Source organism: Saimiri boliviensis, chromosome 12 (genome assembly GCF_048565385.1).
Source record: "Saimiri boliviensis isolate mSaiBol1 chromosome 12, mSaiBol1.pri, whole genome shotgun sequence".
Classification (NCBI taxonomy): domain Eukaryota; kingdom Metazoa; phylum Chordata; class Mammalia; order Primates; family Cebidae; genus Saimiri; species Saimiri boliviensis.
In genome coordinates, this window is record NC_133460.1 from 116,013,277 (window position 1) to 116,040,653 (window position 27,377).

At 59.8% G+C, this 27,377-nt stretch overlaps 1 protein-coding gene across 2 annotated transcripts in view; it reads right to left on the bottom strand.

Annotated features, from left to right (window-relative positions):
• Positions 1 to 27,377, bottom strand: part of STK32C (serine/threonine kinase 32C) — a 98,636-nt gene that overhangs the window by 8,462 nt on the left and 62,797 nt on the right. The window contains exons 3-11 of one of the 2 annotated variants that reach the window (XM_039465358.2): positions 14,829 to 14,980; positions 8,469 to 8,642; positions 7,453 to 7,490; positions 7,201 to 7,290; positions 6,944 to 7,047; positions 6,121 to 6,237; positions 4,626 to 4,751; positions 4,409 to 4,540; positions 1,778 to 1,947 (exon numbers count right to left, since the gene is read on the bottom strand). In XM_039465358.2, the coding sequence (XP_039321292.2) occupies positions 1,778 to 1,947; positions 4,409 to 4,540; positions 4,626 to 4,751; positions 6,121 to 6,237; positions 6,944 to 7,047; positions 7,201 to 7,290; positions 7,453 to 7,490; positions 8,469 to 8,642; positions 14,829 to 14,980 (1,103 nt within the window). The remainder of the gene's footprint in view (positions 1 to 1,777; positions 1,948 to 4,408; positions 4,541 to 4,625; positions 4,752 to 6,120; positions 6,238 to 6,943; positions 7,048 to 7,200; positions 7,291 to 7,452; positions 7,491 to 8,468; positions 8,643 to 14,828; positions 14,981 to 27,377) is intronic. The other variant, XM_039465357.2, reaches the window with a different exon arrangement.

Here is a 27,377-nt window from a genome sequence, read left to right on the forward strand (position 1 = left end):
ATCCCCTCATCTCAGCCTCCCAAGTCTCTGGGACTATGGGCATGCACCACGACACCTGGATAATTTTTCAAGTGTTTTATAGAGTTGGTGATATGGTTTGGCTGTGTCTCCACCCAAATTTCAGCTTGACTTGTGACTCCCACAGTTCCCAGCTGTTGTGGGAGGAACCTGGGGGGAGGTGATTGAATTGTGGGGGCGGGCCTTTCCCGCACTGTTCTCATGATAGTGAATGAGTCTCATGATACCTGATGGGTTTAAAAATGAAAGTTTCCCTGCACAAGCTCTCTCTCTGCCTGCTGCCATCCATTTAAGACATGGCTTGCTCCTCCTTGCCTTCCACCATGACTGTGAGGTCTCCCCAGCCATGTGGCACTGTAAGCCACTAAACCTTTTGACTGAATAAGTTACCCAGTCTCAGGTATGCCTTTATGAGCAGCATGAAAATGGACTAATACAGATGGGTTCTCACCCTGTTGCCCGGGCTGGTCTCTAACTCCCGGATTTAGGCAGTCTTTTGCCTCAGCCTCCATGGTCACTTTACATGTGAATGGTCTAAAATTCACCAATTAGGTCAGGCACAGTAGCTCACATCTGTAATCCCAGCATTTTGGGAGGCTGAGGAGAGAGGACTCCAGGAGTTTGAGACCAGGCTGGGCAACACAGTGAGTTCTTGTCTCTACAAAATTTTGAAAGAAGCCAGCTGTGGTGGTACATGCCTACAGTTCCAGCTGTTAATGGCAGGGGAGGCAGGAAGGATCCCTTGAGCCCAGGAAGTCAAGGCTGAAGTGAGCCATCGTTGTACCAGTGCACTCCCGTTTTGGTAATAAAGCAAAAAAGAAAAAAAGAAAGTAAAATAAGACATGCCAATCAAAATATATTGTCAAGAGCAGACTAAAAAAAGACCAAAAAAAAATTTTTTTAATGTGGATAGACATTTCCCTAGACACACACAATTCCCGATTAAACACCTCAAAAGATGTTCAATTTCATTAGAAAAGGGAAATCATAATCACAAAATCACTGCACACTGAGATGCCAGTAATTTTTAGTTTTTAGATGGAGTCTCATTCTGTCACCAGTCTGGACTGCAGTGGTGCGACCTCGGCTCACTGCAACCTCCAGCTCCCAGGTTCAAGCAATTCTCCTGCCTCAGCCTCCCAAGTAGCAGGGAGTACAGGTGCCCACCACCAGGCCCAGCTAATTTTTGTATTTTTAGTAGAGACAGGACTCATTATGAATCTTGACCTCACGATTCACCTGCCTTGGCCTCCAAAAGTGCTGGGATTATAGGCTTGAGCCACTGCACCCAGCCTAAGATGCCTATAATTTAAAAGACAAATGAACAAGACAATAACAAGACTTGGCGGGTACACGGAGAAATTAGAACCCTCACACTGCTGGCAGGGGCATAAAATGGCACAGCTGGTGTGGAAAAGGGCAGGCATTTCCTCCATACGTGAAGCCCAGAGTCGCATGTGACCTCGAGGGTTCACACCTAGGTATCTGCCCCCAAAAATCAAAGTACATATCCACATACAGACTTGTACGTGAATGTTCACAGCAGCATTATTGATTATAATGAAAAATGTTAACAAGTGGAAAAAACAAATACTCATCAACTGATGACTGGATAAATGCAAGGTGATGTACACGTGGAATATTACTCAGCCATCAACAGGAATGAAGCGCTGACAGGCCACAGCGTGGATGAGCCTCAGACACACCCCGCACAGTGAAGAAGCCAGCCACAAATGACGTCATGTGTGACTCCACTTACACGCAACGTCCACAACAGAGAAACCTCGAGAGACGGAGAGCGGCTTCGTGGCTGCCAGGGGCAGACAGGAGAGGGGAAAGGGGCATGACTGCTGATCGGTGGGGTCTTTCTCTCACAGCAGATGAGCAGGTTCTCAATTCAGATGGCAGTGAGGATGCACAGCCCTGTGACTATATTAAAAACCACAGAAATAGATGCTTTACGTGGGTGCCTTGTATACTGTATGGAATGTGAATTATATCAAAATAAAGCTGCTTCAAAAAACCTCTCTCAGCCTCAGGGTTAATGGTGGGACCTTTTTTTGGAGTGATGGGTGCCTTTCAGAACACCTCCCACCCTCCAGCCAGAACATCTCCCCACAACCAACCCAAGACAAAGCCGAGCTCCTCCAGCTCACAGGTGCCTGGCCTCACCTGTTCCTCCCCGGAGCCTCCCGGAAGCACAACATGGCCAGCCGGGCTCTGCACACTGTCCGTCCCTCCCGGAGGGCTCCGACCTCCTCCTGGGCCTATTTCTACAGCCCCGAGCCCTGGCTCCAGACATGCTCTGGTAAGAAACTTAAATATCCAACGGTGGGAATGCCAAAGAATCCCCTAGAACCTCTCCGCAGTCCTGTGGCTCTCAGCAGCGTCTCGCCCTGCAGCTCCTCACCTGCATTTCCACCTGAGGACACCTGGGGCTGCCGGCTACAGTCCTGGAGGCGGGGCAAAGACGGGAGCCTGACCCATGGTGGGGGCTGTGTTCCCCTAAAATCAGGGCCCCAGGGGATGGCCCCACCCCTGCCCCCCACATCACGGTGAGGAGGGGACTGACACCCATCTTCTGCCCAGGAGCAATACAGGGCCAGGCAGGTCGGAGGCGGCTGCACAGAGCTGGGGCATGAGAGTCCCAGGGCATCCGGCGCAGGCTTGGGCAGGCCCAGGGGCAGGGGGACCACCGAGGGACCCAATGCCTTGCTGTCACCTCAGCATCAACACGTAAGCGTGGCTACTCCTTGGTGAGTATCAGCCACATCCTGGTGGTATGGGCCAAGTTGTGTACCCTAAAACAATACATTCAGGTCCTCGTCCTGGGTACCTGTTGGATGCGACCTTATTTGGAAGTGAGGTCTTGCAGATATCACTAAGATAAGACGGGGCCACACTGGGTCAGGGCAGCCCAAATCCAGTGTGTGGCATCCTCATGAGGTGGGGGGAGGAGGCGCAGGCACACCACGGGCAGCCCCCACGCGGCGGAAGCAGGGCTGCAGGGACACGCTTGGCCAAGGCAGCCTCTGCCGGAGGCTGGCGGCGAGGACGGGCTTCCCTTCCCGGAGTCTTCACAGGGAGCACAGCTTTGCTGACACCTTCTCTTTGGACTCAGGCCTCCAAACTGTGACACAACACGTTTCTTTTTATCTCTTTTTCAATCTGCTGACTTAAAGGGAGCCCACTGATGCTCTACTGTGAATACCATGTCCACACGGAACAGGGGCCACATCCACACTGGGACACTCCTTCCTCATGTGGCAGAGGAGCAGAGACACAAAGGAGGCTGAGGTCACCCTTTCACAACAGCTCTGACCCCGTCCATGCGGGAAGAACCCACCTGGCCCCATCGTCCCCCGAGGGCCCCTAACACCACCACAAAAGGAACCAAATGTCAACACGGGTTTCAGGGGAAATGTTCCAACCACAGCAGCTATCAAATCCTCGATGAGACCCTGACCGCAGTCAATGCTGGCTCACACTCTGGTGAGACCCAACAGCAGAGAACAGAGCTGCCCCAGGCCTGGACTTCTGGTTTACAGAAACTATGAGATCATAACGTAACCGCCCAGCGGGTTCACCTTGTCCGCTGCCTAGACAGAGCCATCATCAGGACAAGGGAACGGCAGGAGACGGAGCAGTTAACGCACAGCTGGCCCATCTCATCACCACTCAGACCCGTCTCAGACACAACATGTTCCTGTTCTTCATCCACCTGATGCGTGGTCACCTGTCCTGGCAGCCCCAGAATACCAGCACGCCTGGGCAAGCGTGAGGGCTTCACGTGGCCGTCACCACAGTCCCACAACCGAGGCCAGCGCACCCAGGTGAGCGTGAGGGCTTCACGTGGCCGTCACCACAGTCCCACAACCGAGGCCAGCACACCCAGGCGAGCGTGAGGGCTTCACGTGGCCGTCACCACAGACACACAACCGAGGCCAGCGCACCCAGGCGAGCGTGAGGGCGTCACGTGGCCGTCACCACACATACGATCAACACAACACATAACTGAGTGTGAGGGCTTCACGTGGTCGTCCCCACAGACACACAACCGAGGCCAGCGCACCCAGGCGAGCGTGAGGGCTTCACGTGGTCGTCCCCACAGACACGATCAACAACACATCTGGGTGAGCCTGAGGGCGTCACGTGGCTGTCCTCGCACACTCACAACCCCACCCCTGGTTGTCCCTGCCCACATGCTTCACAAGGAGTGAGGTGGGGGCTGGGGAAGGCAGAGGGAGGTTTTGGCCTTCTCAGGGCTTCTGGAAAACGGTGTGCTGGACTTCCGGGATGCGTGGCCTGCCAAGGGTCCCTGCACGCCTTGCCCGTGGTGGAGAGAAGCCCGACCCAGCACCCCACGGTGCCCCGGCCCGCCCGCACTTACGGACTGGGAGCTGTCCCTGCTGCTGTCCCGGGACTTGTTCTTGGCCAGGCGCTTCTTCTTCTTGTGCAGGGGCCTGGACTCCAGGATCATCTCCTCCAGCTCGAAGGTGGGGTCGCAGTGCAGACGGCCTTTCTACAGAGGGATGGGTGCTGAGCCCGGCCCGTGGGTGCCGCCCGCGTCCAGCCCCAGGGCCGCCCCGAGCCGCCCACAGGCTTACGTTGGGCACGAAGCCCGGCTCCACCGTCTTCTCACTCAGGTGGTCCCACCGCACTCCGGCCAGCGCCGGGGCTGCCTGCACCCCCCGGAGGCTGGAGAGCCGGTTCTCGGGGTTCACAGTGAGGAGCTGCAACCAGGCCTGCGTCAGAGCGCCCGGGGCCCACAGCCCGCCAGCCCCCCAGCAGCCTGGCTGGACCCAGGGCCCATCACCCGGCAGCACGGAACAGCCCGCCACCCCCAGGACAGGGCACCCTGGGGAGGGTTCTGCCAGGCCTGAGGCTCAGAATTCAGGAACCTCAGGGCCACCCGAGGAAGGGCGGTGCCGTCAGGCAAAGTGCCGTGGTCGGCTCAGCATGCAGCCCGAGGGGCGCCCGACCTGAGTGGTGCTGCCCAAACCCCTGGTGCCGGAGGACAGCAGAGGGCCCGCAGGGAAGGCTCTGCCGGGATTTGCCAGGAGGCGGCAGCCGAGGCCTGGCGAGCGGCAAACACTCTGCACGTGGCTGGCCCCACGGTAACGACTCCACAGCCACTTCCTTCACCACAGGGGGCTTCTGCAGGACGCGGACCCCGGGGCAGCCATGCGTGGCCAGGGAAGCAGCATCCCAGCACTGGCACGTCCTGTCTTTCCAGGGCAAATGCCGCAGACCCAGAGCCCGTGCGGGGTTTCCCAAGGCCTAGGGCTTGGGCAGGTGGGTCATCCCCAGTCCCGACACAGGCCCTCTCCAGCCCACTGCCACCTTGTGAACCACCTGGGCAGGTGTGGCCGAGCTCCATGGGGCTAGAGTGGGGTTAGAGGCTGTTTCTGGGCTGGGGAGAGGCTCCCACAGGCCAGGCCTCCCCAGGGCTTGAGGCTGCTTCGCTACAATCCCAGAGCAGGAGGCCCCACCTGCCTGAGAGACGGGAGCCGGGAGGCAGCCGGGACCCCTCCCCTCCCTGTCCTGCCCGGGGCTGGCTCTGACTCAGAATCCTTCATGGTGTTAAAGCAAGGCTCTGAATGGGGAGCTGTGCACCCCAGTCAATGCACAGCCCCAGTCCAGTCCCCGACCACAAATGGGAGGCCCCGCTGATGGCCACACCCCTGCCCAGGTCCCTGCCAGGCTGATGTTCCCTGAGAGGCATTTGCAGTGAACAGTGGCTGCCCACCTTCCCCAGGGGGCATTGGGGTAAAGGGTCCCAGAGATAGCATGGGCTTGAACTTGCCCAGCCCATGCCCTCCTTCCAACAGGCAGGGCATAGGGACCGGCAATGGCTCCTCTGTGGTGATCGGCAGGGCGGGCACACAGGGGCCACAGCTCGGGGGCCACAGCTCAGGGACACAGCTCAGGGGCCACCAGGATGCCATGACCTGGCAGGGCTCAGGGCTGCCATCTGTGGAGGCTCTCATACGTTGCAGTGAAGGGACCTGTGCCACCAGGAAGTGGGTGCCCCGAGCTGCAGGTGAATGCGGGAGGGAGGTGGGTGCTCGGTGGGCAAGGAGGCTCAGGCATGGGGCTCACCTTCCGCAGCAAGGCCACCATCTCCTTGGACCACGTGGGGACATACTGGACGCTCACGGTGCTGAACAGCTGTACCAGGGACTCCACAGCATTGCTGGAGTGGATGTCGTAGGGCCTCTGGAGACCAGGGAGGCAGCGCTGGGCAGGTCCTCCTGGCCCCCAGGACACCCAGAATAATGCCAGGCACAGGTGCCAGTGCCCTAAGAGGCCCCCCTCCCCCCACCCCAAGTACAGACACAGTTCTGAGCACAGCCTGGCCTCCGCCTGCCGTGGGGGAACCTGGGGGTAAAGCTTGCGCCTGGGTCCTGAACCATGGCTGGTGTGCCCATCTGGCTGGGATCCCAGGGGACCCAGGTCCAGGCAGACCAGCTCCAGAGGGCCAGGAGAGAGCCGGCTTCCTCAGGGGTGGGGTCCCACACAGGGCTGAGGGGTATGGTCCGCAAGAGGGCCCCAGCCTCCTGGTCTCCAGGACTGGCCCTGCCGTGGCCACCAACAGGGAGAGCACAGGGGCCCACAAGAAACTTTGTGCAGGAAGTTCCAAGGCAGCACCCCTGCTGGCCAGTTCTCAGCCCTGTCCACCCACACAGAAGCCCCCACAATGCCCCGGGAAACCATCTTGGGTCTGTCCTTCCTCCCCCGGCTCAGGCATCCCACCACCGGCTGCACTTGGCTAAAAGCGTGACTCCTCAGGCAGAGCGGAGACATCCCCGAACGCCTGGGCACTGGGGGAGCCGCCTCCCTCCCCGGCATTCAGGCCACCCGCTGGCGGCGGCGGCCAGCAGGGGCCTGGTAGCCAAGCCCAGGGGCGGCCAGGGGTCCATACCCATCCTCGCAGCAGCTCGTACGCCATCACCCCCACCGACCACCAGTCCACCTCGAAGGAGTAGCCGGTCCCGCCGTTGACAAAAGAGTGGAAGATCTCCGGAGCTTTCCGACAGAAAGAAGGAACAGCACAGAGCTGGCACCCCGCGGCCACCCCGAGACCAGGCCGCCTCCAGCGTGGGCCGGAGAAGCCGCTGAGGCCTGTCCTTCACGCCGGGAGAAAGCCAGCTCCCACCAGGAACCCCAGCTCGGGCTCACCCATGTACGGCTTGGTGCCTGCCAGCGCCGTCGCCCGCTCCCCGTCCTTGATGATGGTGGCGATGTTGAAGTCGGTCAGGTGTGCGTGTCCTGTGCGGACAGGGGGCAGGCGTGACTGTCCCAGGACCAGAGATGCATCCTTGTGGGCAGGACCGCCCTTTCCCCACTGCTCCATCCCTGCCAGCACCCAGATTGGGCTTTACACACCCAGCCCCCAGCCACCTGGGCCCCAGCCACCTGGGCCCCACCCACCTCTCTCATCCAGGAGAATGTTGTCAGGCTTGACGTCTCTAGAAAGGACAGAAAGTGGGAAGGTGAGTTGGGAAATCCACCGTTTCTGCCCTGGAATCCCCGCCACAATTCCTGGAGTCCCCAGGACACTCCATCCACCCCCTTGAGGCAGCGGCCTGGGAGCTGGACTTGGTCCTTTGACGATGCTAGGACCTCATAGCCCTGGGTAGGGGCAGAGGTGAAAAGTCAGCCACTTCGCTCCCTGTGGCATCTGGACAGCAGCACAGACCTGGCACCAGACACTGGGCGGGGGCCTGGAGCCCCAGAGGACAAGGGGAGTCGCTGCCAGGCTGTGCCCTTCCCTCCACAAGCTGCCTCAGCTCTCACTTTGCTCCCATTTCCAGGCACGTGGCCCCCGCTCAGTGACTGGTGCCTGGGTCATGAGCAGACGTCAGAGTCCCCAAAAGCAGAAATGAGGCCGCAGTCTATTCGACTTCAAAATACACCTCATAGATATCTCCATTCTATTCCATAGCTGCAGAATTTCAGCCTAACTCCTGCTTCCCAATTTCACTTCCTTCGTAATCTGCTTCCTATTTCCTTTTTTATATTTTATTTTCAGAGCCATCACACCAGCTCTGCTTCCTAATTTCATCTGCTTCAAGTTAATGTTAAAATTAGTTTGGATTCCCCGGGACATGGCAGTCGGGCAAATGGGAGCCTTCAGTTAAACGGGCCAGGTGAATGCCACCTGCTGTGACCCGGCCCATGGTCTGCCCACCAGGGCTAATGGCCCTCTGTGTCCAGCCTCAGCGGCGGCTGCTTGGCCAAGGCCCCCTAGACGGACACCCAGCTTGCAGCTATGGGGCTGACCTGGTCGGCAGGGGTGCCACAGCTGGGGGCAGGCTCTCAGGCAAGGGTGGGGCAGAGGAGCTGGGCGGTTCTGTGGGAGTGTGGACCCCCCGCCGGCGGCCTGACCCGAGAGCAGGAGCCACACCCACCTCAGGCGGTGCCCCTGCCATCTGCCACGCACTCACCTGTGGATGATGTGCTGGCCACGCAGGTAGTCCAGGGCCAGCGCCATCTCGCAGATGTACAGCCGCACCGTGTCCTCGGAGAACTGCACGTTCTGCTGTAGGTGGTAGCGTAGGTCTCCGCCCAGAAGCAGGTCCACTACCATGAACATGTCCTCCTCGTCCTGGAAGGAGTACCTGTGGGCACCGACGGGGGGCCTGGCGTGCGCGCAGCTGGGGAGCCAGTCATGGGTGCTCCCACAGCCCACATCTCCCCCTACGGACCACAGCCCCACACCAGCATCAGCACCCAGGCATTCCCGGAGCAGGGGCCTGCCCAAGGCACTGATTCCACCCAAGTCCAGCGCTGCTCTAAGCCCAGACCCTGAGCAAAGACAGACCACCCTGTGCTGGAGCCCGGCTGGGGGCCAGAGGCACCTGTGAGGGGCAAATGCAGAGCGGAATACAGTGCCCATCGCTGGGTTGCTTCCAGCTGCCCTGGCTTCTCTTCAGTAACATGGGGACACAAACATCTGCCTTGCAGGGTTGTTAAAGAACATGAGGCGGTGTACGTAAAACTCTCGATAGTGTCAGGCATTTACTAATAGCACCCGTAGTGATGATGACAGCAGTGACGGCAGTGGCCATGGTGGTGATGCTGACAACTGACTGTGATCATGGCGGCAGTGGTGGTGGTGATGGCGACAGTGTCAACAGTGACTGTGTCGACTACAGTGACGACAGTGGTGATGTGACAGTGATAATGGTGCTGCAACGGTGGTGACGGCGATGGTGGTGAGTAATGATGGTGATGAGGATGGCAATGGTGGTGACGGTATAATGGTAATGCTGCTGGTTGTGATGAAAATGATGATGGTGATGTTAGTGTTGGTGGTGATGGTGACGGCAGTCATGGTCGTGGTGGTGGTGCTGGTGGCAGTGATGGTGGTGTTAATGGTAAGGCTTATGGCGGTGGTGGTGTTGATATAACGGTAATGCTGGTGGTGGGTGGTGATGATGGTGATGATAGTGACGATGGTGATGGTGGTGGTGATAGCGGTGGTGGCAGTGATATGATGATAATGCTGGTGGTGGGTGATGATGATGGTGGTGGTGGTGATGGCAATGGTGGCAGTAGTGTAATACTGGTGATATTAGTGGTGGCAGTGAAGATGATGATGGTGATGTTAGTAATGGTGGTAATCATGGTGGTGGGGTGGTGGTGGTGATGGCACCAGTGATGGTAATGGTGGTAATAATGGTGATGGCAATGGTGGTGGTGGTATAATACTGGTGATACTGGTGGTGGTGAAGATGATGGTGTTGGCGGTGATCATGGTGATCGTGGTGATCATGGTGGTGATGGTGGTGATGGTGGTGGTGATGGTCATGGGGATGGTGGTGGGGATGGGGATGGCAGTGATGGTGGTAATAGTGATGGTGATGGCAATGGTGGTGGTGGTACATCAGTGATACTGGTGGTGGTGATGAAGATGATGGTGTTGGCAATGATCATGGTGATCATGGTGATGATGGTGATGATGGCGATGGTGGTGGTGGTGATGATGGTGATGGTATAATACTGGTGATGCTGCTGTAGTGATAAACATGACGATGAAGAACGTGATAATGGCTACAGCAATAAAACACTTCAAGGACCTCCATCCACTTTGCTTTTTTTTTTTTCTGTGAGCTCTCAGAGGTAACTCTAATGGCTAAATGACAGGACCTCTCAAGAATAATGGCACAGAGAACTCGTTTTTCATGTGATGTCCCTCTGTCTTCCAAAAGCCTTCCATCCTCATCCTCAGTGAAAGGTGCCCTGGAGAGGGTGGTGCAGGCTGGGGGACTGGGGGAGGGATGTGGAAATGCTGCCACAGGGCAAAGGACTCAAGATGCCAGCCTCAGGACAGGCCCACAGGCCCTGGAGAACAGGCAGAAAGGCAGGAGACATGTCCTGGCAGGTGGCCTGTGGGGACAGGGACCCCAGCTGCTGCAGGAGTGGAAGGAAAGTTAATATACTTCTTATATAAATCTTAACAATGGCTCAGAGCCCCGAGTCTGCCAGATGAGGAAACTACGACCCGGGAGGTGAGGTGTGTCGCCCCCGGCAGGGTGGAGGGCTTCAGCCCAGGAGCTCATGCTCCTGACCACTGGACAATCCTGCCTCCCAGCAGAGGCCAGGAGGGCTGGGGTGAGGGGAAGCCCAGGGCCACAGGAGAGAGAAATCCTGGGTCTTCTTTCTCCGCAGACCCCTCAGTGCCAGTGTTGTGGCTGTCAACCATGACAGCCGCCTGTTCCTGCAGGGCTGCGGACCACGCCTGCCTCACAGAGAGCTCCTGCCCACCCCACTGACCCAGGAGTAAGAACCACTGTTCGACAACGAGGGAGCTGATCCAGGCCCAACCCTCCTTGGCCACTGGGCGGCAGGGGCAGGTCTCAGGGACACTGGCGCTCAGATGCCCTCAGCTTTAGAACCACTGCCCAGAATGCCAAAAACAAGACCACGGGCTGCAAAGACATCCTCTAGCCACGCCAGCCCTCTGCCTGCCTGCGACCAGATGGCTGCAGGAGGCCAGATCCCCGGGAGGTCACAGTGAGTGAGAACAGCAGCCAGGCACAGATGGTGCAGCTGAAGGGCCAGGAGCCGGGGGGGGCTGTGGCCACCGCTCAGGATCCTTCCTCTGGGGTTGGGCAGCCCACAGCTTCCCGTGCCCAAGGCCTTGGTCAGCATCTCCGTGTCTCTCCCCAGCTGCCCTGGAAGGCCAGGCTTTGGACAGTCCTCCCCAGCAATTACGGAGAACAGCCACACACCATGCCTAGGCACGGTACACAGCCTCTGGAAAGGTGCCACTGTCCACTGCGAAGTCCCTCTCCTACTGCGGTGACCCCAGGTAAGCAGCCAGCTAGGGGGCAGGTCTGGGCTCTGAGTGAGTCCCTGAAACAGCTGGTCCCAAATTTATTCTCACAGCGAAGGCGCCAGCCCTGGCTCGCTCTCACCCCCTCGAAGTCCTCCTGCTGCCTCTTCCTTTGAGTTTAGCTAATGGGCCCTCAGGGAAGGTACAGGAGGTTTCAATCCCTCCGAGACTGCCAGGCAGGGCCAGGACTGCGTGCCACCTGACCCCCCAGCTGCTCCAACACCCCGTGTTCCACAGGAGCTTCTGGGAGAAACACCTGCCTGAGAGCACATCCTGGAGCACAGCGTCCAGTGTGGGAGGAAGGCGGCCAGGGAGGACCCTGTGCTGGGGAGGACGCCTGAGCTGGGGAGCACTCCTGAGCTGGGGAGGACCTCTGCGCTGGGGAGCACTCCTGAGTCGGGGAGGACCTCTGCACTGGGGAGCACTCCTGAGTCGGGGAGGACCTCTGCACTGGGGAGCACTCCTGAGTCGGGGAGGACCTCTGCGCTGGGGAGCACTCCTGAGCCGGGGAGGACCTCTGCGCTGGGGAGCACTCCTGAGCCGGGGAGGACCTCTGCGCTGGGGAGCGCTCCTGAGTCGGGGAGGACCTCTGCGCTGGGGAGCGCTCCTGAGTCGGGGAGGACCTCTGCGCTGGGGAGCGCGCCTGAGCCGGGGAGGACCTCTGCGCTGGGGAGCGCGCCTGAGTCGGGGAGGACCTCTGCGCTGGGGAGCACTCCTGAGCCGGGGAGGACCTCTGCGCTGGGGAGCGCTCCTGAGTCGGGGAGGACCTCTGCGCTGGGGAGCGCTCCTGAGTCGGGGAGGACCTCTGCGCTGGGGAGCGCGCCTGAGCCGGGGAGGACCTCTGCGCTGGGGAGCGCGCCTGAGTCGGGGAGGACCTCTGCGCTGGGGAGCACTCCTGAGTCGGGGAGGACCTCTGCGCTGGGGAGCACTCCTGAGCTGGGGAGGACCTCTGCACTGGGGAGCACGCCTGAGCTGGGGAGGACCTCTGCGCTGGGGAGCACTCCTGAGTCGGGGAGGACCTCTGCACTGGGGAGCACTCCTGAGTCGGGGAGGACCTCTGCGCTGGGGAGCACTCCTGAGTCGGGGAGGACCTCTGCGCTGGGGAGCACTCCTGAGCTGGGGAGGACCTCTGCGCTGGGGAGCACTCCTGAGTCGGGGAGGACCTCTGCGCTGGGGAGCACTCCTGAGCTGGGGAGGACCTCTGCGCTGGGGAGCACTCCTGAGCTGGGGAGGACCTCTGCGCTGGGGAGCACTCCTGAGTCGGGGAGGACCTCTGCGCTGGGGAGCACGCCTGAGCTGGGGAGGACCTCTGCGCTGGGGAGCACTCCTGAGTCGGGGAGGACCTCTGCGCTGGGGAGCACTCCTGAGTCGGGGAGGACCTCTGCGCTGGGGAGCACTCCTGAGTCGGGGAGGACCTCTGCACTGGGGAGCACTCCTGAGCTGGGGAGGACCTCTGCACTGGGGAGCACTCCTGAGCTGGGGAGGACCTCTGCACTGGGGAGCACTCCTGTGCTGGGGAGGACCTCTGCACTGGGGAGCGCTCCTGAGTCGGGGAGGACCTCTGCACTGGGGAGCACTCCTGAGTCGGGGAGGACCTCTGCACTGGGGAGCGCTCCTGAGTCGGGGAGGACCTCTGCACTGGGGAGCACTCCTGAGTCGGGGAGGACCTCTGCACTGGGGAGCACTCCTGAGCCGGGGAGGACCTCTGCGCTGGGGAGCGCTCCTGAGTCGGGGAGGACCTCTGCACTGGGGAGCGCTCCTGAGCCGGGGAGGACCTCTGCACTGGGGAGCGCTCCTGAGCCGGGGAGGACCTCTGCGCTGGGGAGCGCTCCTGAGTCGGGGAGGACCTCTGCACTGGGGAGCGCTCCTGAGCCGGGGAGGACCTCTGCGCTGGGGAGCGCTCCTGAGCCGGGGAGGACCTCTGCGCTGGGGAGCGCTCCTGAGCCGGGGAGGACCTCTGCGCTGGGGAGCACGCCTGAGCCGGGGAGGACCTCTGCGCTGGGGAGCGCTCCTGAGTCGGGGAGGACCTCTGCACTGGGGAGCGCTCCTGAGCCGGGGAGGACCTCTGCGCTGGGGAGCACTCCTGAGTCGGGGAGGACCTCTGCGCTGGGGAGCGCTCCTGAGCCGAGGAGGACCTCTGCACTGGGGAGCGCTCCTGAGCCGGGGAGGACCTCTGCACTGGGGAGCGCTCCTGAGTCGGGGAGGACCTCTGCACTGGGGAGCACTCCTGAGTCGGGGAGGACCTCTGCACTGGGGAGCACGCCTGAGCCGGGGAGGACCTCTGCGCTGGGGAGCACTCCTGAGTCGGGGAGGACCTCTGCACTGGGGAGCACTCCTGAGTCGGGGAGGACCTCTGCACTGGGGAGCACTCCTGAGTCGGGGAGGACCTCTGCGCTGGGGAGCACTCCTGAGTCGGGGAGGACCTCTGCGCTGGGGAGCACTCCTGAGCTGGGGAGGACCTCTGCGCTGGGGAGCACTCCTGAGTCGGGGAGGACCTCTGCACTGGGGAGCACTCCTGAGCTGGGGAGGACCTCTGCACTGGGGAGCACTCCTGAGCTGGGGAGGACCTCTGCACTGGGGAGCACTCCTGAGTCGGGGAGGACCTCTGCGCTGGGGAGCACGCCTGAGCTGGGGAGGACCTCTGCGCTGGGGAGCACTCCTGAGTCGGGGAGGACCTCTGCACTGGGGAGCACGCCTGAGTCGGGGAGGACCTCTGCGCTGGGGAGCACGCCTGAGCTGGGGAGGACCTCTGCGCTGGGGAGCACTCCTGAGTCGGGGAGGACCTCTGCACTGGGGAGCACTCCTGAGTCGGGGAGGACCTCTGCGCTGGGGAGCACTCCTGAGTCGGGGAGGACCTCTGCACTGGGGAGCACGCCTGAGTCGGGGAGGACCTCTGCACTGGGGAGCACTCCTGAGCCGGGGAGGACCTCTGCACTGGGGAGCACTCCTGAGCTGGGGAGGACCTCTGCACTGGGGAGCACGCCTGAGTCGGGGAGGACCTCTGCACTGGGGAGCGCTCCTGAGCTGAGGAGGACCCTTGCATCAGGGAGGACTCCCAGAGAGGACTGGGTGAACCTCTCAGCGGAGGACAGGCTCCAACACCTCCTGGAGCTGGTCTTGGAGTTCATCGTTTTGGTAGGAACTCCAGGCCAGTCCCTGAACCCTCCCTCCCTGACTGCTGCCAGAGACTCCGTGGGCAGGCACACCTCCCTTGCAGGGAAGCCCCGAGCCTCTGGCACGCTCAGCCGAGATGCTGCATTAACTAACCCCAGCATGCTACAGTCACCTGGGCCCCTGCCAACCCTGAGGCATAGGAAGGGACATGAATGGGGCGGGGCACAAAGGGCCTGTGGGTGGTGGGGGCATCCCCGGGACACGAGGGCCAGGGCGCACCGAGGGCAGGAGAGGACGGTGCCGTCAGGGCAGCCAGTCTCAGCAGCGAGGCCGGGCCCCGGGGCAGGCTCACCAGAGGTTCACCAGGAAGACGTGCTCGATCTCCTGCAGGATCTCCAGCTCCCGGAAGACGTTACGCACCTCGTCCCGCTCGATGCACTGCTGCTTGTTCATGTACTTCATGGCGTACATCTTCTCCGTGTCCCGCTTCTGCACGATGCACACCTGGAGGGCACAGGGCTGATCGGCGGGACGCCTGGGATTGCATGAGGACACCTGAGGGTGCGTGGGGATGCCTGGCGACCCACCACAGCCCCTCCGCTGCCTGGACACAGCAGACGCTTTCCTCTGCCACATACAGCAACATATTTGTTCTGGGGATTAGGACGTGGATGTTTTGGGGGCCATGATTCTGCCCCCAGAGGTTCCTGTATTGCTTAGTGTGGGGCCCTGGAGGCACCTGCCTCAGTCACATCGTGGCTCCGTGGCTGTTCCTGGAGTCCCATCCCTGAGACTCAGTCCCGTTGTGAAGCATAGTGGTGACCCTCCGTCCCTCCCTCCCTCCAGGAGCCTCTGGGAGTCAAACTGTGAGAGCACAGGCTAGCCCAGACTAGGAAAGCATGTCTGATTATGCAAAGCAGTGGCCTGGGTGGATCCAGAGGCAGCCCCGTGGCACGGGAGACAGTGGCTTGGATTCTGGCACATGGGCACTAAATGTGGCCCCTCCGGGAAGCTGGCACCAGGCATGGCCTCAGCACCGCCCTGCCTGGTGGGTGGTGAAAGCTGGGCCTGGAGGGGCAGGAAGCACCCTGTGCTGGTGGCTGCCCGGAGGCATATGTGCTGACTGGGGCTCCTGAAAACACCGCCACACCTGCCAAGGAGTGGGGGCAGCTACAGGCAGCACAGCAAGAACAGGCAGAGGCTGAGCTTGAACAAGCCCGCCTTGGGAGGGCTGGGCGGGATTTCTCCTGAACTTCCTGTATTTTCTATAACCACGTTTTAAATTATTACATTGAAAGTCAGTTGAAGGTTTCAGAATGACAATGAGTGTAAGCTGCGGCCGCCCCTGGCCACCCACTTGAGCTCGAGGCCCCTCTCCTGCTGCTTCCCGCTGCCAACAGGGCAGAGTGGCGTGGCTCAGCAGCACGGCCTCCCTTCCACGCACCTGCCCACAGCAGGCAGAGTCCCGTCCTCCAGACAGAAGCCCCAGCCTTGCTCCGCACAGGCACAGAAGAGCAGCACCCCAGAGCTCACGCCCTCCTGCGCAGGGCCGCTGAACGCCCGGGGCAGTGACCACAGGCCCAGAAACCGCTCCAGAAAGGCTGGTTCCTGCCCGGGGCTGGGACAGGACAGGCTGTGAGGCGAACAGGGTGGAAAACCTGACCCCCTACCCTCTGCCCTCAGGAGCCTGGCTTGGGGGCACTGGCTGAGCCTGGGGCTCCTGCTGCTGCTGGGAAGCTGGGCGGGGCTGCCGAGCCCACCTCACCCAGGGTCTGCCCGACGGCGCCCGCACCTGCGGCCCAAGGCCCTCTCCAGCAGTCCGAAACCCCAGGCTTTGTGAGCCGCCCCAGAAAGCTGCCTGCCCGAGTGACCCAACCCTATCTGGGGTCCCTCTGCCCTGCCTGCTCACGTCGCAGGTCAGCTCTCAGAGGGGATCTCTGGAAGAATACACCTTCCCTTGGGGTGCTGAACCCCCACAGCCCACTCACCAGGGGACAGGTGCTCCTGGCTTCCCGTGCCCTCTGGGTCCAGCCACGGGGGCAGTGGACACCGATGGGGGTCACTCCAGTCGGGCTCTCACCCGCCCGCCAGGCGAGCTCACCCAGGACCACCCCCTGTCCCATGGCTGGGGCCTGGGCTCCGTCTGGGACTGGTCCTTGGTCCTGTGACTGGAGCCTGCTCTCCTGGTCATACACGGCCAGTCACCCGTGGCCAGGAAGCAGGGACAGAAAAGCCGCCTCGGGTCAGGGCCTGGCCTTGCACACCCTGGCTCCTTTGTCCACCACAACAAAGCAGCAGATCCATTTCCCTCCAGCCTCAGTTTCCCCACCTGTGAAACAAACTTCCATGGATGGTGGCACCATCAGCCACGATCCAAGCCCCTGGTCTGGCCCTGTGAGAGGAGCTGCCCTGGGGAGCAGAGGAGAGGTAGGGTCAGACCCAGGTCTCCCGAGTCTTTGGGCTCTGTGTTCTGGAACATTGTCAGCTCAACTGCAATTCAAGAAAAGTTTGTAAGTCTCTCTATGTGGCAGCACCATGCACATGCACTGGCAGTGCAGGTGAGGTGCCATGGCTGCTCCCTGGGGAATGCCTCGACCCCCTGCAGTACACCCGAGTATGTCCCCAAAAGACATGGCCACACTCACAGGCCTCCCATGCCCACACTCACAGGCCACCAGGAGCCTTGGAATGTGGCCTTACTGAGAATAAAGGTCTTCAAAGGCATAATTGAGGATCTGGAGGTCTTGAATCAGGATGGACCCTAACACCAACCACAGGCATCCTTGTAAGAGACAGAAAAGAGAAGATGTGACGCAGGCCTGGGGGTGAGGTGGTGTGAAGGTGGAGCAGAGCTGGTGGTGTAAAGACGCCGGCCTGGGGACGGGGGATGGAGTGATGCGGCTGCTAGCTGAGGACACCAGGAGTGGCTGGAAGTCCCTGGACGCCAGGAAAGGCACAGAGGGTCCTCCTACCGGGGCCTCCCAGCAGCCCCCTGATGCCAGGGGAAGACACAGAGGGTCTTCCCACAGAGCTTCCCAGCATCCCCCTGGATGCCAGGAGAGGCACAGAGGGTCCTCCTACTGGGGCCTCCCAGCGGCCCCTGGATGCCAGAAGCACAGAGGGTCCTCCTACCGGGGCCTCGCAGAAGAACCACCCTGCCAGAGGTCAGGCTTCCCATCATCAAAATGACGAGAAACTTCTGCTATTTGCAGACAACGAGGTGGGGAACTTTGTTTTGGCAGGAAACTCACCTTCTCCATGCCTCCGGTGGATAAGCATCCCTGAAAACACCCTGCACGCTCAAGCGCCGTGGCCGTGTCTGCGGGCAGCAGCCTCACCTGGGCTCACACTGCGCCCTCACCCGAGCGCCTGCTCTCTCCCTGCCACCTGCCAACCCAGCAGCCCGCTTCCCCCAACCTCCTTCATCATTTTCCGACCCAGGCCGGCAGGAGGGTCCTGGCCCTGCCACTTATTACCAGGACCCGCCCTCCGAGGCGTGGATGCTCAGGCACAGTCAAGGTGGTTTGGGTGGCGTGGGGTTTTCCCTTGAAATGGATTTGATCAAGTCCATCATGTCAAAGTGCTCTTAGGTGAGAACACAGAGAAAAGGTTTGGGTCAAAAACAGGCGGGTCCGGCAGGCTCCCTTGGACGGAGGAGGCTCCAGGGAGCGGTGGCATCATCAAGCCCTGGGGTCGGTGCAGTCTCTGTCTGGAGGGACCGTGGCACCGGAAATCACACAAGGCAGCGCTGACAGAAGCCTGGAGACCTGGTGGGCAGCCTCTCCAACCAAGCCTGGGGGCTGAGGGCAGCCAGGCCCGGCTCATCCGCTTCCTCCAGGAAACCGGTCCCTGCCTTCCTGGCCGTTTCCTCCAATCACTGACTTAAGCTCACAGAGAAAATGGAACTCAAGGAAAAGGAGTTCCAGGAAGTGGAGTTAGAGGAAACGGAATTAGAGGAAATGGAGTTAAAGGTCTCGCCATGAAGAGGATCAAGTCCACCCCGGGCTTGGGAGCCCTGGCTTTTCCTGTGAAACACTACTGAAGTGGAGGCCACGGCACCACCTGGAACAGGCTGGTACCTGTGGCCACGTAACTGCCATTTCAACTCAACTCAATGCTGTTTACACATTTTGAAGATCTAAGTGAGCCGTGTGAGTGGTGTGAGCCATGTGAGCTGTGGTGAGCCAGGAGTGGTGAGTAGTGTGAACTGTGTGAGTGGTGTGAGCCGTGTGGGTGGTGTGAGCGGTGTGGGCCGTGTGAGCGGTGTGAGCCGTGTGACTGGTGTGGGCTGTGTGAGCCATGTGAGCTGTGTGAGCGGTGTGAGTGGTGTGGGCCGTGTGAGCTGTGTGAGCCGTGTGAGCTGTGTGAGCCGTGTGAGCGGTGTGAGCTGTGTGACTGGTGTGGGCTGTGTGAGCCGTGTGAGCGGTGTGAGCGGTGTGAGTGGTGTGGGCTGTGTGAGCCGTGTGAGCGGTGTGAGCCGTGTGAGCCGTGTGAGCTGTGTGACTGGTGTGGGCTGTGTGAGCCGTGTGAGCCATGTGAGCTGTGTGAGCAGTGTGAGCGGTGTGAGTGGTGTGGGCCGTGTGAGCGGTGTGAGCCGTGTGAGCGGTGTGAGCTGTGTGAGCCGTGTGAGCGGTGTGAGCAGTGTGGGCCATGTGAGTGGTGTGGGCCGTGTAAGTGGTGTGGGCTGTGTGAGCTGTCTGACTGGTGTGGGCCCTGTGAGCCATGTGAGCAGTGTGGGCCGTGTGAGCGGTATGAGCTGTGTGAGCCGTGTGAGCATTGTGAGCAGTGTGGGCCATGTGAGTGGTGTGGGCCGTGTGAGTGGTGTGGGCCGTGTGAATGGTATGGGCCGTGTGAGCCATGTGAGCAGTGTGAGCCGTGTGAGCCATGAGCGGTGTGAGCCATGTGAGCCATGCGAGCGGTGTGGGCCGTGTGAGTGGTGTGGGCCGTGTGAGCCTTGTGACTGGTGTGGGCTGTGTGAGCCGTGTGAGCGGTGTAAGCCATGTGAGCGGTGTGGGCCGTGTGAGCCGTATGACTGGTGTGGGCCATGTGAGCTGTGTGAGTGGTGTGAGCAATGTGAGCTGTGTGAGCGGTGTGAGCCGTGTGAGTGGTGTGGACTGTGTGAGCCGTGTGAGCCGTGTGACTGGTGTGAGCCATGTGACTGGTGTGAGCCATATGAGCCGTGTGAGCGGTGTGAGCCATGTGAGCGGTGTGAGCCGTGTGAGCGGTGTGGGCCGTGTGAGTGGTGTGAGCTGTGAGTAGTGTGAGCCATGTGAGTGGTGTGGGCCGTGAGCGGTGTGAGTGGTGTGGGCCATGTGAGTGGTGTGGGCCGTGTGAGCCGTGTGACTGGTGTGAGTGGTGTGGGCCGTGTGAGGCATGAGAGCAGTGTGAGCCGTGTGAGCAGTGTGGGTCGTGTGAGTGATGTGGGCCATGTGAGTGGTGTGAGCTGTGAGTAGTGTGAGCCGTGTGAGCGGTGTGAGCCGTGTGAGTGGTGTGGGCCATGTGAGCCGTGTGACTGGTGTGAGTGGTGTGGGCTGTGTGAGGCATGTGAGCGGTGTAAGCCGTGTGAGCGGTGTGAGCTGTGTGAGCCATGTGAGTGGTGTGGGCTGTGTGAGTGGTATGAGCTGTGAGTAGTGTGAGTTGTGTGAGTGGTGTGAGCCATGTGAGTGGTGTGGGCCGTGTGAGTGGTGTGAGCTGTGAGTAGTGTGAGTCGTGTGAGCGGCGTGAGCCGTGTGAGTGGTGTGGGCCATGTGAGTGGTGTGAGCCATGTGAGTGGTGTGGGCCATGTGAGCCGTGTGAGTGGTGTGAGCCGTGTGAGCCATGTGAGTGGTGTGGGCCATGTGAGTGGTGTGAGCCATAAGTAGTGTGAGCCATGTGAGCGGTGTGAGCCGTGTGAGTGGTGTGAACCATGAGTGGTGTGAACCGTGTGAGTGGTGTGAGCTGTGAGTGGTGTGAGCCGTGTCAGTGGTGTAAGCCATGTGAGTGGTGTGAACCATGTGAGTGGTGTGGTCCGTGTGAGTGGTGTGAGCCATGTGAGTGGTGTGAGCCATATGAGTGGTGTGAGCAGTGTGAGTGGTGTGGGCCGTGTGAGCGGTGTGAGCCCTGTGAGTGGTATGAGCCATGTGAGTGGTGTGGGCCATGTGAGCCGTGTGAGTGGTGTGGGCCGTGTGAGTGGTGTGAGCCATGTGAGCAGCGTGAGCCATGTGAGCAGTGTGAGCCATGTGGTGTGAACCGTGAGTGGTATGAACTGTGTGAGTGGTATGAGCTATGAGTGGTGTGAGCCGTGTCAGTGGTGTAAGCCGTGTGAGTGGTGTGAACCGTGTGAGTGGTGTGGTCCATGTGAGTGGTGTGAGCCGTGTGAGTGGTGTGAGCTGAGTGGTGTGAGCAGTGTGAGTGGTGTGAGCTGTGAGTGGTGTGAACCATGAGTGGTGTGAACCGTGTGAGTGGTGTGAGCTGTGAGTGGTGTGAGCCATGTCAGTGGTGTAAGCCGTGTGAGTGGTGTGAACCATGTGAGTGGTGTGGTCCATGTGAGTGGTGTGAGCCATGTGAGTGGTGTGAGCTGAGTGGTGTGAGCCGTATGAGTGGTGTGAGCAGTGTGAGTGGTGTGGGCCGTGTGAGTGGTGTGAGCCGCTGAGTGGTGTGGGCTGTGTGAGTGGTGTGAGCCGTTTGAGTGGTGTGGGCTGTGTGAGTGGTGTGAGCCGTGTGAGTGGTGTGGGCTGTGTGAGTGGTGTGAGTGGTGTGAGCTGTGAGTAGTGTGAGCCATGGGAATGGAATCAGGTGTGTGAGCAGTGTGCCACCCTTGATGCCAGAAGCAGGTTAAGCAGATACAAGAAATCAATGGAAATATGAACCAAAATCTTTTTGACAAGGGATATTTCTGGGGAGGAGGAGGAGGCAGGAGGAAAGGACTGTGCCAGGGCCTCCAGGTGACGTGGGCAGCAGAAACAGATGGGATGCTCAGGACCCGGAGCCACCTGGGCCCTCAGCAAGTAACCAGCAAGGACTGAGGGCCCCCAGAGTGGCTGCTGCTCGGGGCCACCTTGCTGCATAGACTTATTCATATCCTGACTCAGAGAAACAGGGAGAAGACACACGGGCTCTGGGAGACGCAAGCCTGGTGCAGTGTGACGGGTCACAAAGACCGTTGCTTCAGGTGTGGAAGATAGCACGGTGGTGCCTATGAAGACAGTCCTCATCTTTAAAGATACACACTAAAATATCGACGGATCAAATGATGTGCTCTCTGGAACTCATTTTAGATGCCCAGGGCACGGCGGGAGGCAGGCGAAGGTTGTGGCTAAACACGGTGGGCGCCACGTCGGTTCCTGGTGAGGCCGGACCCGGGTGCTTGCGGGGGTCACGGTGCTCCTCTCAATAGCATGTGAGTTGCACCTTCTAAAAGCTAGAAAAAGACTTGAGGTAATGCTTCCGTGGCCCAAAGCCCATGCATGGGCCTGAGTCAGGAACACAGAAAGGACCCCTGGCCACTTCCCCAGGTGCCAGAACCTATGGACGGCCTGGTCAGTGGAGGGACGTGGCCAGTGCTGGCACCTGAGCTCTGGGCCCAAAGGGAGGCCCGACAGCCCAGAAATGGCCAGTGGTGTCCCTGCAGTCCTGGATGCTGACTACCTGTCATGAGGCTCCCACATGGGGTGACCTCATGGGGAGGCCAGGGACTCCCAGTCCAGAGGAGGAAGCTGAGGCTTGGTGGCAGGCGGCAGCCCCGTGCACGGGCCACACACACTGGGCAGCTGTGTCTGCCACACGTGGGCTGAGCAGGGTGATGAGGAAGCTTCCTTTTCACTTGTGGGTTTGCTGCAGGACAGACAGGGAGGTGGCCCGGGACGGGGAGCCTGTGACATCATGCGGCCGCAGGTCAGTCTCAAACACAGGTTTAACCGTCCACACCAGAAGCACGGCTCAGCCACCCTTGACACGGTCTCTAATACCATCCCCCACCCCGCAGCTCCGGCAGTGGCCAGAGATGGAAAGTGAGAGGCATGTCTCCCACCTGGCAGGGCCCCTCCTTTCCCGGCCCATTCAAACATCTGCCCCCCAGCTTATAAGGCCCACATGTCAACCACAGTGTGACCCTTGACCTGGTGCCACCAGAGCTCCTATGGACCCGCCCAACAAACGTGTTGGCCCCAGGGTCCCTGCACCCCTCCCTCTCTGCTTGTGTCCCCAACCTCCAAGTGAGTGTGTGGGTGCCAGGCCTGCTGTGTACCCGCCAAGGTCTGTAAGTATCGAAACATCTCCAGCTTCCATGTTGTGGTTGTATCACGGAAGTCCTGCACCAATTCTGCCCTGACACTTCGGCTGGCCCTCAGGGACCCACACGGACCCACACAGGGGGATCTCTCCCTTGCTCCTTGGCCACGGCCTCCTGGCTGCTGAGATAGGAGCTGCCAGCTGGGTGGGCAGTTTCATTTTAAATGCCCACTCCTGCCCCTGGGCTCCTCCCCACAGGCTATGCTCCCACTCCCTGGACTGTGCTCCCTGGGCTCTCTCCCCTGGGCTGTGCTCCCACTCCCTGGACTGTGCTCCCTGGGCTCCCTCCCCCTGGGCTGTGCTCCCTCCCCCTGGGCTGTGCTCCCTCCCCCTGGGCTGTGCTCCCTGGGCTCCCTCCCCCTGGGCTGTGCTCCCTCCCCCTGGGCTGTGCTCCCTGGGCTCTCTCCCCTGGGCTGTGCTCCCTGGGCTCCCTCCCCCTGGGCTGTGCTCCTACTCCCTGGACTGTGCTCCCTGTGCTCCCTCCCCCTGGGCTGTGCTCCCTCCCCCTGGGCTGTGCTCCCTGTGCTCACAGGCTGGGCCCACTTCACCCTCCACTGGAGCTTGTTCCTCCCAAGCCAGGTGACCTGACCGAGGCCAGCAGGGCCACCTCTCCGGCCTCAGCTTCCCCGCAGCTCCAGGGCAAAGACAATGACTATGCACGTGCCTGTCGAGGGGAGAAAAGGAGAAACTGGATGTGAGAATTCTCCCCTCCTGCATCAGTCATGAGGGAAACAGCTATTTTAAGCACAAAGGTGCAGCCTGGGTGACCCGGAGAGGTGGGCCCAGCAAATTCCCACTGCGTTCTGGCCCATTTCGGAGCATGTGGTAACCGCTCCTTCCCATGAGGACTCTGCACTGAGGCCCCCACGCAGGCTTGCTTTGATCCTTCGGTGGCAGCGGAGATGAATCCAAAGCACTGGGTGAGGCACAGAGGAACCTGAGCACGCGGGCACGGCTGGTCTCGGTGCGGCTTCACCCCTCTGCCCCGAAGCCTGGAGCCAACCGGCCGTAGCGGAATCAGCTTCCCCACAGCAGGGAGAGCAGGATCCCTCCCAACCTCCCAGGAGCCTCCAGCTGCTGTGTGCACAGGGCTCCTGCAGGTTCTCCAATCAGTGGCCGCCTCCCTCCCAACTCTGGCCTGGGGGAGGGGAGGGGAGGGGAAGGTGGGGGAGGGTGGGGGAGGGTGGGGGAGGGTGGTCTCTTCAATCCTCAGCATCTCTCTCTCGTTCAAAGCCACTGTGATCAGACCCAGCACAGTCTGGAGCACCAGAGACGCTCCAGCCCTAACCCTTCCCAGAGAAAAGGCCACCGCTAAGCTGGGCCCCTGCTGGCCTCAGACAAAGCAGACGGGGCCTGGGGAGCTGCCACAGCCCTGGTGGGGGGTGTCCTCCCACCATCTGGCCAGGGCACGAGGCAGCCTCTGTGGACCTAGACAGCTTCTACTGAGGCCTGTGGTGCAGCAGCTGCTCTTGGCGGCCCCCACAGGAGGCCAGACAGCAGGCCTGAGACCAGCACCATTTAGGAAAACCTCCCGGCTTTACAACGTAGGTTTTATTTTCACACAGGTGGGTTAGATCAGGAGATGCCTGCCATTGATGAGACCGTCAGTTACACTTCCCAAGATGGGGAGGGGTATGCCACACCAGGGGGCCACGCAGGGAAAGGCCAGTGTCTCGGAGGCAGGCGACGTGAAGGGAAACATGAGCAGAGGCAGGCAGTACCCTCCTCAGGAAAGGTGGTTCCGGAAAGCTGAGTGGGCAGGCTTGGCACTGGCCTGTGGGATTACAGAACGCCTTGACTGTCCGGGGTCAGGCCCCGAGGTGACTCGTGCAGGGAATGTGGCCTTGAGCCCGGAAGTGCAGAGGAGATGCTGGCGGTGGGCCCCGGGGCGGTGGGCTCGCGTTTGAAAGGCAACCAAAGGCAAGTGTTTCTGATCTCTAGAAAGTGGCTGGCGCAGGAGGGGCGGTCTCCCCAGGGTCAGCAAGGCCCCAGCATTAAAGCGTTGGAAACATACAGTTCACACACATGCAGTGCACGTGTGCACAGACACAGGCATTCACACACACATGCATACCACATTCACACATGCAACACACACAGAGGCATTCACACACACGCATACCACATACACACATGCCACACACACACAGGCAGTCACACACGCATACCACACACACATGCAACACACACACAGGCAGTCACACACACACACACCACATACACACATGCAACACACACACAGGCAGTCACACACACGCATACCACATGAACACATGAAACACACACAGGCAGTCACACACGCATACCACACACACATGCAACCACACACACAGGCAGTCACACACACGCATACCACATACACACATGCAACACACACACAGGCAGTCACACACACACACACCACATACACATGCAATACACACACACAGGCAGTCACACACACGCATACCACATACACACATGAAACACACACACAGGCAGTCACACACGCATACCACATACACACATGCAACACACACAGGCAGTCACACACAGCATACCACATACACACATGCAACACACACAAAGGCATTCACACACACATGCATACCACATACACACATGAAACACACACACAGGCAGTCACACACGCATACCACACACACATGCAACCACACACACGCAGTCACACACACATGCATACCACATACACACATGCAACACACACACACAGGCAGTCACACACAAAGCATACCACATACACACATGCAACACACACACAGAGGCAGTCACACACACATGCATACCACATACACACATGAAACACACACACAGGCAGTCACACACGCATACCACACACACATGCAACCACACACACGCAGTCACACACACATGCATACCACATACACACATGCAACACACACACACAGGCAGTCACACACAAAGCATACAACATACACACATGCAACACACACACAGAGGCAGTCACACACACATGCATACCACATACACACATGCAACACACACACAGTCACACACAGCATACCACATACACATATGCAACACACACACACAGGTAGTCACACACACATACCACATATATGCAACACATGCAGAGGCATTCACACACATGCATACCACATACACACATGCAATACACACACATTCACACACATGCAACACACACAGGCAGTCACACACAGCATACCACATACACACATGCAACACACACAAAGGCATTCACACACATGCATACCACATACACACATGAAACACACACACAGGCAGTCACACATGCATACCACACACACATGCAACCACACACACGCAGTCACACACACACGCATACCACATACACACATGCAACACACACACAGAGGCATTCACACACACATGCATACCACATACACACATGCATACCACATACACACATGCAACACACATACAGAGGCATTCGCACACACAGCATACCACACACATGCAACACAAACACACAAAGGCATTCACACACACATACCACATACACACATGCAACACATAAGAGGCAGTCACACACACACATACCACATACACACATGCAACACACACAGAGGCAGTCACACACATACCACATGCATACATGCAAGTCACACATACACGCATACCACATACAAACATGCAACACACACAGAGGCATCCACACACACATGCCACATACATGCACACACAGAGACATGCAGGTACACACACTCGTACACACATGCAGTGCACGCACACACATCCATACCACATAGACACACAGAGGCCATGTACACACATCCACACACACAGACATGCAGGCGCACATGCATACACACATGAACACACTCATACACACATGCAGTACACCCACATACACATACAACACACACTCAGAGGCACACACACATACAGGAACACACACGTGCACACACGGAGGAGAGGGCACGCTGGGTAGACACTTGGACAGAGACCAGGCTGTAGGCCAGGTTGACTGTCCAGCCCCAACTGGGCCCCCAGTGCTCCTGAAACCCTCACCCTGGGTCAGGCTTGGCATATGGGCCAAGCACTCCCCATCAGAGGTCCAAGGTAGGAAGATCACCGTGTACTGAACCATTTAAACCCCCAAATCAGATGGGGTGCGAACACATGGCCCTGTGGTGGCCAGCTCTGCCCTCTGCGCTCCTGGGAGCCACGGGCCTGGGCCCTTGGGACGCTGGTGGGCATCCTCCAGATTGTGTGAGGACTCAGGCCGAGAGCACTGTGTGCTGGGGGCCTCCCCACAGCCTGGCCTGGGCCCTGGGTCCAGCCACAGATTCCTTTGGTCCCCACAGGACAGGTCAGCTCAGCCCTGTAAACATCCTTCAGACCCAGCCCCAGCCTACAGGCCCGGCCAGGCAGAGGGAGCCCGTCTCACATGCACAAATCACAGAATCACAGCAAAGTCAGCCAAACCCAAACAAAAGTCCGTATCAAACCATCTGAGTCCTAACTAATCGAGTCCAGAGACGCCATTGCTCCAAATCCCCAAGGGCACTGCACACTCCCTGCCAAAGGGGAGTCGCTCCGTGCCAGGCACTTGGCTGCTGCAGAGGGCTCGTGCCGCCCTGAGCGGGGTGGCCGGGCAGCAGGCTGGCGAGGAAGCCAGAGCCTATGG